Here is a 13,422-nt window from a genome sequence, read left to right on the forward strand (position 1 = left end):
AGCAATAATGTCTGTAGATTAGACTCTATAAATTTACCTTTCTAGTTTCGTTTGTTGGGATAATAATTTAGTCGTAATTGGGGAAACGTAGCATGGCTCAAACAACATAGGCATAATCAAAGACCTGTTCACTTGCATGGCACCATATGAACTCCTCCCAACATCATTACTTAAATAAGAATATAAATAATATGTGAACTGAAACCATGATTATCTGCTTTCCGACGGGACTAGTTTACGTTGGTTTTTTTTTTTTTGGTTGTTTTGTTTTTTTTTTAACTGTCCTTAAGTTCTCACTAAACTTTCACAATACAAGACTACTACAGATATTTACACGTACAGAAGTTGAAAAGGGTAGAAGTTTAATACAGGAATAAAAATACAAATAGAAATAAAAATCAGGTCTGCATGTATTACAAATGTAACAGTGCTATCCTGGGCGACAGATTGGAAGAATGGACGCTCTTTTCTAAAACAGCACTTCATTTACCACTTCAGAATCCAACATTCATGTTAACAATTGAATTTAACACAAAAGTAACAAGACAGAATACAATTGCTGTGTTTACATAATTCTAAAGAATCACAGAGAGGGGGTTGGACTAGATGATTAGCAGAGGTCCTTTCCAAGCCCTACAATTCTGCAATTCTGTAAATGAGAAGAGTGGGCATAAGCATATGTTGTAAAGCACCCGTGCAGTGCTTTACAACCTGTCAAGGTGCAACCGTGACAGAGGCAGGCACAGGCTTGGAAGGGATGCAGAGATGCACACACAGCCAGCCCACATTCATGCCTGCACTGCTGTAGCTATATTGCTGTCACAACTCTTGAGGACTGTGAAGTTGTTTGGTATGCCTTCTTACACCCAAATTTCCTGACAGTAGCATAGGCACACTCTTGAATGGCAAGACAGCATTTGCTAGGAACATTTAAAATAAATAAAAATCACAACATTGAGTGCATCTTGTGTTCTCAGACACAAACAAACATTTCTTTGATTTTTGGTGGTCACTACACTATTCCTTGGTTTGACTCTTGAATTTAGCATTCTCTTCGTCAACACAGAAAAGCATGGTTTGTGAGCATACCTGGCTGTAATGGATCTTCAATATACAGCATTGATGGTCTATAGCCATCTAGCATGCTTTTTTGCACTTCGTCTTTGGCAACGTAAGAGCCACCATCCTTTATTCGGATTCCAGTCTTCAGATAATTGAAGTGACGTCCATATAATTCAAAAAACTCTATTAAAAGAACACCATAGTTGGCGTTGGGTGTGCAGGCATCTTCTCTGGGATGCAGCTATTAAGAAGAGAAGAAAAAAAATAATTTTCTTAATATTTCAAGTGCCTGTAAGTCCTCTTCTATTTACCTTTATATTCTTTTCTAGTTCAAGGCAAGCACGTTGAAATATAATAAGTAACACATAATAATAAAGCAGACATATCTGAACGTAGTAACTATTCTTGATAAAGCTGTCCTGCCTCTTTGAAACAAGACGTAATCAAAGCTTTTATAAACTCATTACCTCTTTACAATAAGGCTGGCAAGTATTTCTGCCTTTATATTTGAATTTTAAATGCATTTCTAATATTAATATAGTTTGTATTTGAACTTTCAGTTCAGTAAGTCAACTTCAGTGCCAATGGCAGAGTTCATATACACACACACACACACACAAAAAAGAATGCTCCAGAATCAATTTGATCTTCAAAAACCTGGGTTTGAAATACAAATACAGGATTTCAATCTACAAAGCTATATAAATTAACCCTTACTGTTAAGCATGCAGCCTAAGAGATTACAAATTGATTTTGTAATTGATATAAAACTGGATCAGTTTTTGTAAATGGACATGTCACTAGTTACAATTTAAAAAAAAAAAAAAGGGAATGGGAGAGGTTTGGGTTTGTTTCAAAAAGATATGCCTGTTACATTTATTTCTTTTCTGCTCGCTTGTCAACTGAAAATTGCACTGAGCAAACACTGATTTCCAGTTCAAGGGTCAGGTTTAGAAGTAACTTCAATGTGAAAAAGCACAAATATACACACACACTTATAGTGTATAAACATAGTTAAACAGTAAGATAAAATACAAGGAAAAAAAAAAAAAGGAGGCTAGAAGAGAGAACTTGCTACTTTGTACTTCTGCAGTGTTTTCTCAGCCCAAAATAACAAAATGGATTTAGCTTATGAATTCTGTTCTCTAATATTTAACAGACAGTAAAATCTTCATTCTATACCAGGTTAAAAACCAAAACAAGCAAATAAAATTCTATTGTATTCATTTAACCACATACAGAACATATGATCTCAAAACCAAGTGTTATAAAGAGCAGCTGTATCTAACACTAACAGTACCACGCTCAAGACCTGGTATCGATACACTAATGGATGTTCCAAACATCTCCTCTAATTCCAGAAACAGCAGTGTGGAAGACAGAATAGAAGACAGCTGTGATGCGACTATTTGTAAATGAAAAGAGGGGGCAAAACCACAAACAAAAGGGATTAAATTATTAAGTTTAGCAACTAAATCCTTTAATGTATGCCCATTAGCATCAACAATAATAGATTTCATTAAGCTTACCTGAAGGAAACTGACAGCCATTAAAAAAAGACTATAAGAACCAATTCCACCCGTGAATACTTCATTAAGGTCCCTCTGCAACAGGAACTGTTTCAATACTAAAACTAGATATGGTAATACAGGATATTTCTGAAAAAGAAGAACAAAAGTGTTAGGATACCCTGATACATATAAACAGTTGATGCTAGAAAGCCTCACATATACAAATTTTAGGAGGAAGGTTTATGTAAGGACACACAGATGGGACTAGACAGACAAGTACTCAAGGCTATTATGCCAAAATTGAGCAAAGACTCCTATAAAAGTTCTATAGGTTTAAGTAGAAGACAGTGTAGGAGCAAATTGAGTTCTTTCATACTTACTACTACGTATACATAAAAGAATCAAAGATTAACAAGTTGAAGTCCATACATCTAGCTCTACAGCAACTGAGAAAATCCCCCAATACTTGATAATGTCATTGAATTGCAAGGTAACTTCCAAGACAGATGTACACGATTTCTTATCATTTTGATTTAAAGTGCTTGCTTTACTGAGACTTACAGATTTTCCTGAAAGAGTTTTGCTTATTTAACTATTAAAATACTTTTTCTTGTTGTTAGTTAGGCTAAAAAAAAGAAAAAAAAAACAACAAAGCACTTAGCAGCAGAAAACCAATACCATATCACCAAAATGAGACTGCACTTCATATCCTTACACAGAACATTTACACATACAAGTAACATTTTCTACTATTTTGATAAAACATCTTCCACAAGTATTCAATACACTGAATAGGAAAAAAGTATATAAAGATACTATAATATATCCAGAAAACTGTAATACATCCAATATATGGAGAAAAAACCCAAAAGGTGAAAGTATCTGTGAGACAGCTATCAGGGAATTCCTGAACAATAACTTGCTGTGTCTAACCTAATCAGCATTTGTATACTGGAACAATATTCAATCTAGAACAAGATTATTCCTACCTGCTACAAGACTGCAGAGCACTACTGTTTTTATGTTCACGGAACCACAGTTAAAAGAGCAGAACATTCAAAGTCAGTATTAGTGCATTTTCATTAGTCATTGTGTCACTGTAACATTTCCATACGTCTTTGTACATTTTACTCTTTTCATGTCTTTATAGCAGTAAACCTAAGAATTACATGCAGTACTACCAGACAACGAAAACTAACTGTGAATGCGTATCTGCAGTAAGGATGCAGGTCAAAGTAAAACAATCAAATTAAGTCACCACATGAATATAGAGCTCTATAGCTCTATCATAGTATTGCCTAACCTTGATAAAATCTTTGATGAGCTGTGCTGCTTTAACCCCATTCTGTACATTAAAACTGATATCAACTTTTACTTCCGTGAAGGAATCTGTCAATTTAATAATAGGTACCTGCAAAAGAAAGACAGATTAAGTCAATGCACTTCCAACACACCTTTGTTTTCATTCTTAGTGATATGCATCAATCAAACAGATATATCTTATGAATTCATAGAGAAGGCAAATAAAAAAAACAGGTCTCCTAACTAGTTATGAACACACTCTGCCTATCTATTCAAATTTTGCTTTCTTAACTCATATATGTTGTTTTCAGTTTACTATACTGTTTTAACAAAGCGTAACACTTCAGCTTCAAAGTTATTTATTTTACATTGGCTTTAGCCAGTTTCTGGTGTAGTGCAGTTCTAGTAGGAGAAACAAACACCAGAGGGAGACAAATGCTTAAGAAATAAATGGTAAGACATACTCTTAAGAAAAGACACAGATTCCTCAGCAAAATTATCTTTAAACAAGAAGCAGAAGGTATTGAGAGCACTCTATTCTATCTCCACCTGCATGATTTCCAAATTATGTCTTTCACTAATGATAGCAATCAGACACCTGCTTAAACTTCAACACCCTTAACAGTCTTACAACAAGCAAAAGGGAGGAAGTCAGAATAGAATTAATCCCATCCTGCACAAGAAATACCATTAAATATTTATGTAATACTTATACTGTACTTATTAATTCTATATGAAAGCATATTATGTCTGCTTACTTGCAATAAAAAATACATCTATTTCACTTATTTATGTACAAACTCTGTCCAGAAATTTACGAGTTTGATCACATTAATTCACCTTAATGACTAGCACAACCACACTTCAAAGCAAGCATGTGCTGTGCTGTGTGGAAACTCCAAAGACTTTTTCCCAGTAGAAGAAATGTTTCTTTTGGAACTCCATCAATTATTTTGTCAGAAATAAAAACCATCATTAAATAAAAAGGTCCTATTTTGAATGTATATGTGAAGTAGCTTCTGCTTATGAGTATTTACCCTTTTAACAACGATCTTCCTTAGTCTAGAAATTTAGCTTAAAAAAGGAAACACCCTTCTTTCCCAAACTTACAGTTGCTTTATCTAAAACCTTTACTGAGTTTTCATCTGCTACATTGTGCTTTCTAAGAGCTTCTTCCAGGGTCCAAAGAGGTAACGTCTCCCATTTTCCAAACACAACTAAGTCAATATCGCTGAAATGAAAAGAAAACATAGATATATTGAAATTAAAAGACCAATACACCAAAAAGACAGACAATTGATATCCACATGTAACTACAAGTAAGCTGATGGAATGCAGCTTAGCCAAATAATTTATTCTTTATATTCTTTGGAAAGGGGTAGGGGTGAACTCTTACGCTTGGGAAGATAAAGAACATTTCTGATTACCAAGAGCAGAGGACTGACATACAAACAAATCAACCGGCTTGCCCAAGTCAGACATGAGCCCCCTCACATCACACAGTCAGCAGAGAGGGATCAGCTTCTCCAGAGTAATTCAGAGCAAGAATGTAAATAACTGTGAATCATATATGGGCTGTATTCATCATTAAGGTCAGTTTAACAGCTAGTCACTGAAAGGGAAAGCCCTGCTCCCATCTTCCTCTCCCAGATGCACAGTCCTATCCTCTTTACTCCAAGTCTGGTATTTGTCTAATCTACAGCAAATCAATTCATATACTAATGAGCTTGGCAGAAACCGATACCCACTCAACCCCTCTCCCCTCCACATGCAAAAAAAAACAAATCAAACCAAACAAACCCACACTCTGGGGGTAATTTCCTGCCTCCTCACAACTCAAAGGTTGTTTTCCAGATGATCCCAGCACCAAAGTGGGCACGTAGTAAGCAGCTGGCATGTAGTGCTAACAACAGGGAGCAGGGAAGGAGTGAGAAAAACGTGGCAACTTTTCAGGAAGCAACAAGCTGTTAAATAAGATCAAACCTTCTAAATTAACTTCACTCATTAACTCAGCTCCTTGAAGAAGTATCTCCATCCCTCTACACTTCCCACCAACGCACAGTGACGTTCATTTGGCTACGCAGGGAGCTGAAATCCTAATTACTCTTTCTCTCTTTGCTTCTCAACTTTTTTCTTTATTTCCTATGCAAAGAAGGCAAGAGTATAACCCTATAATTAAGTATAGCTAAGGTCACTTCAGGAATATGGAGAACTACATAATAGAATATAGTAGAAAGAAAAAAAAAAGTAGTAACACTACCCCTACCCTTCCCCCTTCCTCTCCACATAGATTTCATAGGTTTGCTCATTCACAAATAACAATGCTCTAACATTCTCAAGGCATTCAAAGAAACTACATCTGCACTAGATGAAACATCTCTTGACAACAACTAATGTCAGCAACAGGCAAGTTCAGCACCAGTTCAACTGCATACCATTTAGCTGACAAGGACAGGTAGCACTCAGCACGTTTCCAGAAACTATGTTTAAACCTGCTTGGAGAGCAGGAAATGGTGCTGAACGCTTTTCTTCTAATTTACTTTAACTAAACTAGTGTTTAACACACTAGTAATGCTGATGGTGGCAGTAGGAGACGTCTTATGCACACTAAGAAAGAAAAGGCAGCCCTCTCATCACTTTGAGGAAACATATTACCTACAAGATTATACAAAGACCCAGCAGCAGAACAATCACGTAAACTGATACTGAAGATTTTGTATAAGTAAAAGGATATTAAAGAAATTCTAGCACAGAGTAACAGAATTAAAAACACACTCTGCCAAAAACTCAGTTGAAACCAGTATGGAGAAAACAAAGTATATGGAATCAAGTAGAAAACAACAAACCTTTTTTTGTTATTCCATCAACTTCAAAACAGTCAAGCAAATACAGTTCAGAACTATAACTATTAGTCATGTGGATAGGAATCTTCTGCATTACCAGTGTACAATCAAGTTTAATTAAGCCCATTTAAAATCTACGTTGAAAAGGCGGAGGATGAGGCCAAGTCAGAAAACAGTACATATTTGTAGGCCTTCTAACTTTTTAAACAAAAAAAGGACCAATTAAGGTTTTCTGCAACTCTTTAGACTAAAACAGTGAATGTAGTAACCCTCGTGGTCTGACATCAGAAGGTGAGATGACTCAGGTATCGCTCACAGTCAGTACTGGATACTAATTTCTCATGTTCCCAAAGAATATTTTGGAATATCTACAGAACTGAATTAAAATGTTAATCTCAGACTTATACTACATAAAGGTCTTTATTTCCTGCAGCTGATTAAGCCTTTCATTTTATTTCTATTTAATTGCCAAAAATACTTACATATTTCTATACAGAAGACAATGAAGTCACAGATCAATAGCTTTTCTTTATGAAAACTAGTAACAGATTTTGGAAAAGTAGAGGTTAACTACTATACAGATTTCACAAAACAAGATAAAGGACAAGAAACAATACAACATTGATATATTGTATAGGAACTGCTGAATCACAGCCTGAACCTCTGATTAATCACCTGAGATGAGCAGTAAATCAGCCACAGGAGCACAGGTGAAGGCAATTCACCTGTGCTGCAGGAAGGGGTGGAGCCTGGCTGCACCTCTCCTAGACCTATTTAAGAGTTGACCAGCAGTGGGGAAAGATCTCTTCTGGAGATCCACTCCACTGGAGTTTTCCCGCACAAGCCCAGGTTATGGGTGAGTGTACCTATTATTTCTGTTTCCTGCTTTGGTGTAATAACATCATAGCCAAGCTCTCTATTACACCTTAACATCTGTATATTTGTTAATTGTACACTGCTGTACCATAACATTGGTATATTCATTAATTGTACATAAATATGTTTTTAATCTTCAATGCTAACATTAAGAAGGTAGCCCTATGTGTTTTCATCTCTAGATGATGAAATTTGGCTTTTCTATAAGAAGGTTGACTTCTTATTTTGGTTCAGTTTCTTAATAAAGTCAGAAAGAAAACTGTGATTTTCTTTTTTTACAGTGTAACAATTCAGATCTTTTACCGATAATGTGAAGCCTATATAGATGTATTACAGTCATAACACTAATTACTGTATTTCTGCATGTTCTGCAGAGTATTAATAGCACAACCCCTTCTTAATAAAAGAAGTGTATGGACATCTATGCACAAGTAACAGATAGTGGGATACTGGATAAATCACTACAGGGGTACAGATTCCACAGGATATCCTTTTTCCTGTATGAAACTTATACAGCAAAATTACTAACCTTGTAGGTAAATATAAACCAGTTTTAAAACTTCCAAATATCTGCACCTGGAACACAAGAACAGTGTGTAAGAAATCAGATTTGTAGGTTTCAGAAGACAAACAAATTTTCTACAGTTTCTTGTAAAGGATGATTACTGCTTCCCTCCATCGGCAGAATTAGGTATTGCTAGCAGGTATGTTATGAAAGAAAGCACTCTTTTCTGTCAAAGCATTTACATATCTAACGTAGTATAAATAGTTAATTATTACATAAGCACAGATAATAAAGTTAACAACTTCAACTTTTCTCCTATTAAACCTTTTCTGCAATGTCAGAGTTCTTACTATAACCAAGTTTGGCCAAAGCCATTAACCAGATGATTTTAAAACACTGATGACTGACAGAACACACACACGCACGCACATAAGACAACACAAAAAAAAAAAACCTAGATCAATTCTGGTTTTGCTTTCAGTATACCCTTCTGTTTTTGAACAGGTTTTCAGAATTTAGCTTTATATACTTCTGTTGCTTTGCATACTTAAAAAAAAGAAAATTAAACTCAGTAATTGTTGTTGTTGTTTTTTTTTTTTTCCCTGAATTATAGGTAGCACAACTCTATCCTAAAACAACAACAAAATAGCTTCAGGAACTGTCACATGATCATGCAGATTCAGTTCATTGTGCTGGGTTTTTATTAGCACTGGAAGTTTAAAACATTGTGTATGTATTACAAGCTGTCCGAAACCTCCATCTCTTTAATGTACTCAAGCCTCACTGGGAGGTCGGACTCATAATCCAAGTCTCAGAGGGGACTAGGAGACTTCAAAGGAGAGTCATCTACACAGTTGGACTAATTGTTAACTAGACTGTCTTCTGATGCATTTCCTGGAGCCACCTTACAGTTACATATTCTGCTTTAATGAGTCTCACAAACTAGCTTGATTTCTACCTATGTGTACATCGAGTGACCCACTTTTCATATTTTTTCCCTTTGGGATAAGAAAAGAGGGAGACAGGAAAAGATGATGTTCTGTAAATAAGTGCTTTTACACTTTAAAAGGCTAAGAAGCAGAACACAAATTCTTCCTCTTGATTATTTTGCATCACCTCACTCTTTAACCTTTCTCACTCTTAAGGCCAACAAAAAGCACACAACTGCAATAAACTTAATGTTCAAGGTCCATAGCTGCTCACACTGCAAGAGATGTTACTGCACTAATATCAATATTTTACTAAATCTTGACAAAAACAGAAAGACAAGACATGATAAAGATAGGAATGTAATAAAAATAATTTTAAATTTATGATAATTATAAAAAGCACTATCAAACTGTTTGGATCCAGACAAATCAGGATTTATTCCACCACTAAAAAAGTCTGAAAAGTACTTTTCCATAATAAAGCAAGCACTGTGGGGATGAGTTAAGAAAGTCCAAATATGCTTTCATATGACTAAACAAAAAAGTGTGTTCCACTCAACAGCAAAGAAAGCTCTTATTGAATAAACAATCCTGGAAATGTTCATAAACTTACTGATACAACATATATGACCTTTGCTGAAAGGAATGAGAGAACATCTGCTATTGTACAATAATTTGGAGTATGAGAAACTGAATTATTATAAAAGAAACCCACACCCACACTCCAATCCCTCTCTCATCTACCAAAACTACAGAAATGGAAGAGGAAGAGTGGGGAAATCAGAACAGATATTTTAAAAGATTTAGATTTATTATCAAAGTAGAATTTAATCCATGGTAGTTGTGTAGCCATTTTCACATTAAAAGCATCCCAAATGCAAGATACTGTTATGAGAGATGTGTTGGTTTTTACACTGCTCCAATACTGTTCACTTTATTTTTATTCTGTGCAGACAGAGGTAAGAATACGCATTCATAGGACAGCATTTCATAGTACTGCAATGGACTCCTACTGCTGTCAGTATTTATCTCCATAAACTTGTTCGAGTTAAATTCCGGAGTTCCTGAAGGAGCTTTAACAATGGTACATGTCCAAATATGTCCTCACTATGCAGAACAGAACTTGGAAACCCACAAAACACTGGGAAGTCTTTCCTATCAAAATCCCCACATCAGGACAAAGAACTTATCTATCCATAGCCAATTTAAATTCCTCTTTCTGCTACATCATTAAGTTAAAATATGAATTTTCTGAAGTCTATAAAATAAACAGTCCTACTATTTCCAATCGTAGTATTTTTATAACTGAAGTGCATGAAGTATGCAACACTATCTCAGTGAGGCCACACACTCAGACATAAAGCTGAGGGCACTATGACAAATGCATCCTAAGCTCCACTGAAGTACTTGTTCAATACTCAGCTTTTCAGATTCAACTACTCAAAAACCGTTGTGCCTTCATTAAATGCCTTCATTTAATGTTTTGGGTTGTTCAGTTCCAGTGTAATTAAAGCCTTTCTTATGGTCAGAGCATTGCCGATGCCAAGAACAGTTCTCACTTACTAGGAATGTTTCCTTCTAAGCACATTCCCTTGAGTAAGAGAGCAAATGACACAATTGCTAACTTCTATAAATAAAGTAACAGTTTAGGATACCTAGTTCTACCCCTCTTCATTTGCTTTTTCAGCCTTTTTTGATGTGAAACTGGAAAATGAAAAAAAAAGAAGGGCACACATTCCACACTATCTCTACACAATTAGATTCATGAAGCCTGATTTTACTTCCCGTGGTATCAGATTTTTACAACATCCGCAAAGCTGAATGTGTATGTTTAACTTGAAAGTTTATTTTAGCTGGATTTGCTGCATCTATCAGTCAAAACGAACAGCTTAAACATTAACTAATCACTTTGCACTACAGCTACAGCAGAGGACATTGGACCAGATACCACTCCACCTTCTCAGAGCATGTACTCATTTTGGAATTTTGGAAGTACTAAACCAGTAACATTTTCAAAAGTTTAGTGATTAACTGAAAAGACTGGAAAATTACAGATGGCTGTCAAAGTTAAAAGTCAAGTTCAGCAGTTAGTTCCCAAGCAGGTCTGCAAAGAATTAGAAAAATGACATTAGTGTAATTGCAAGGGTATAAGCTGGCACAATGCCAGTTCTTAAAAAGATTATGGCTTCAAAAAAGCAGTAATAGTATGTTAGATAGATAAAAAAAAATATTTTCTCAATGGCCCAAAGTCACATATTTAATACATATATAAATAAATAAAAGATCTAGCTTCCACAGGTTAGAAGTCTGTCCTACGGATGGTTAGAACACCTTGGAAAGCAGTAAATTCTCGTGCATCATTCAAAAGTCCAGCAGTAACAAAGAAAGATCCCCAAGTAATAAATCCACTCACCCCATTAAGCTAGTAAGCCTACAGCACATAAACTAGTCTGGACAACAGTGGCATCTTTTCTAGGCTGAAAATAATGTGTTTTCTCAGTGAAATCCACCACTACAAGTCTTTGGTGAGGTGCATCAGAGTAAGAACTGTTCAAGGCCAGCAGCGTTTCTTGTCACGGTGACACCCCACCACTCCTGCTCTTGAACAGGGTCTACAACCTTGTTTCTTCACTGTTAGTGGAGAGCTACACAACACCGTGAGATATACTGAAGTCTGGCATAGTTCCATTAGAAAAATTACTGCTTTCTCCTCAAAGAGAAAATTACCAAATGTGTGGTACTGACTGCACTGATCCCCCAAAATTCTGCGATGAAGGCTTTGACTGATGAGAGTCAGTCAAGAGACTGATGTGCTCTTTCCACATTATTACATCACTAACATGCTGTCTGTAACATGTGAACTACCTTGAAGACAGTAGTGTATTTTACACATTAAAACAAACACATACACATAGCTCATACTGAATTCCAGTAGTCATTCTGCCAATCTCTAAAAACACTTCCCCCCAAAAAAAAATTTTTTAGGAATATCTGAAATGAATAGCAGGTTAAAGGCACTCATGTCATAACATTACCTTCTACTGTGGCAGGATCAAAGTGCATTCCTTAAACTAAAGATTTTGCTGTCTGAATTTGGTTTGTTGTTCTGGTTAACAAGTCTTTATTTTCAGCTAGTGTTATCTATATTTATCTGTAGATAAATGACTAAGGCTACAAATCTGCATTCTGGAAACAAACACCATGTTAGTAGAGACAGTTATGCTAAAAACCCAACAGTGTCTCCATAAAAATTTCTTGAGATGCAAAAGAAGCTTTTCTAGTTTATCTTCAATCCATCATTTATTATAAACAAAACAAACCATAAATACACAGCTCATAAATACAGAGGAGAAACTTGCTTCAGCTGAACAAAGCACTGGCAAAAACCTACCTTCAGTGGAAAGTGGCATTAGAGATTTAAAGCTCAATATATAGTGAAAAGATCTGCAGACTTGTTTTTTTTTTTTTTCTGTACAGAAACTTAGATAATTTACATTTGTAAGATATTTCAATTCAGTTTAACTGCCCATTATGGTCTGCACAGCATTCCACTTATTCAAGACTGCAGGTCTTTGGACTAGAAGTCCTGCTACAGACTTCTTCAGTCAAGCTATGGGTTTCAGAATTTATTTTTTTTAACGTGGTACAGTATAAGCATGTCTGCCTGCCTGATAAATCTACCTTCATCTTAATAATTATTAATGAGATTAAGCATTACTTTGCCATATCTTACATCTTTTCTCTGACTACAGGTCTAGCTTGTCTTTGTTCTTTTTTGTTCTTATGTGTGATATAAAATGTTGACCTATATTACCATAGAAATAAACATCACCTCTCTTATTTGACTAGAAAGCCTTATTTATTTATTTTTAAACAGGAGAATAAACAGTGTTTTCACTATTCAGAACTTCAAAGACTAAACAGGCACAAAATGTTGTCTTTTATATTTTAACAAACAGAACAGTGTCCTACTCACATCTGCATTAGGCCAGAGTTCCTTTATAACGTTTTCTATCCTGTTCACCACTTCCATTCGCATTCTCTCTTCTTCATGTCTGGGAGACATATACTTATAAAAGTCAATGATTTCTTCATGAAGACTGGAAGAAAAAAAACAAAACAAAACAAAACAAAAACTCCTAGTTAAGGACCAGTCTATGAGCATCACGCAATAATTTTTTTAATTTTTTTTTTTTAAATCTAGATTTGCAACACTTAGCAAGATTTAGTTTCCCATTAGCTTCCCTACACTAACTTGCACCATAGGTATGGAAGCAACTCTAAGCCAAAGTACCTTCACATTAGAAGTTGCACTGTGTAAAGTCAGCATTATACAGAACATTTCAGTCTTCAACTAAGAATGCAGCTGTAAGCTCAAAGCACATCCAGCTCAA

At 35.4% G+C, this 13,422-nt stretch overlaps 1 protein-coding gene across 1 annotated transcript; it reads right to left on the minus strand.

Moving 5' to 3' along the window:
• Positions 1-33: 33 nt before the first annotated feature.
• On the minus strand, positions 34-13,150 carry LOC100549070 (terminal nucleotidyltransferase 4B-like). Its single transcript, XM_031555398.1, has 7 exons — positions 13,005-13,150; positions 8,124-8,170; positions 4,986-5,106; positions 3,877-3,984; positions 2,592-2,720; positions 1,090-1,303; positions 34-170 (listed from the first exon to the last, which is right to left on the minus strand). The coding sequence occupies exons 1-7, from the start codon at positions 13,092-13,094 to the stop codon at positions 34-36; spliced, it is 846 nt and encodes a 281-aa protein (XP_031411258.1). The 5' UTR covers positions 13,095-13,150.
• Between the last annotated feature and the right edge of the window lie 272 nt (positions 13,151-13,422).

This window comes from Meleagris gallopavo, chromosome 13 (genome assembly GCF_000146605.3).
Source record: "Meleagris gallopavo isolate NT-WF06-2002-E0010 breed Aviagen turkey brand Nicholas breeding stock chromosome 13, Turkey_5.1, whole genome shotgun sequence".
NCBI classification, from domain to species: domain Eukaryota; kingdom Metazoa; phylum Chordata; class Aves; order Galliformes; family Phasianidae; genus Meleagris; species Meleagris gallopavo.

Excerpts from the sequence above, each read along its gene's own strand:
- LOC100549070 (XM_031555398.1), bottom strand. The coding sequence starts at position 13,094 with ATGTCTCCCAGACATGAAGAAGAGAGAATGCGAATGGAAGTGGTGAAC. Across the intron at positions 8,171-13,004 it reads AACTCTGGCCTAATGCAGAT|GTGCAGATATTTGGAAGTTT; the intron begins GTGAGTAGGACA and ends CTTGTGTTCCAG. Across the intron at positions 3,985-4,985 it reads AGGTTTTAGATAAAGCAACT|GTACCTATTATTAAATTGAC; the intron begins GTAAGTTTGGGA and ends TTTCTTTTGCAG.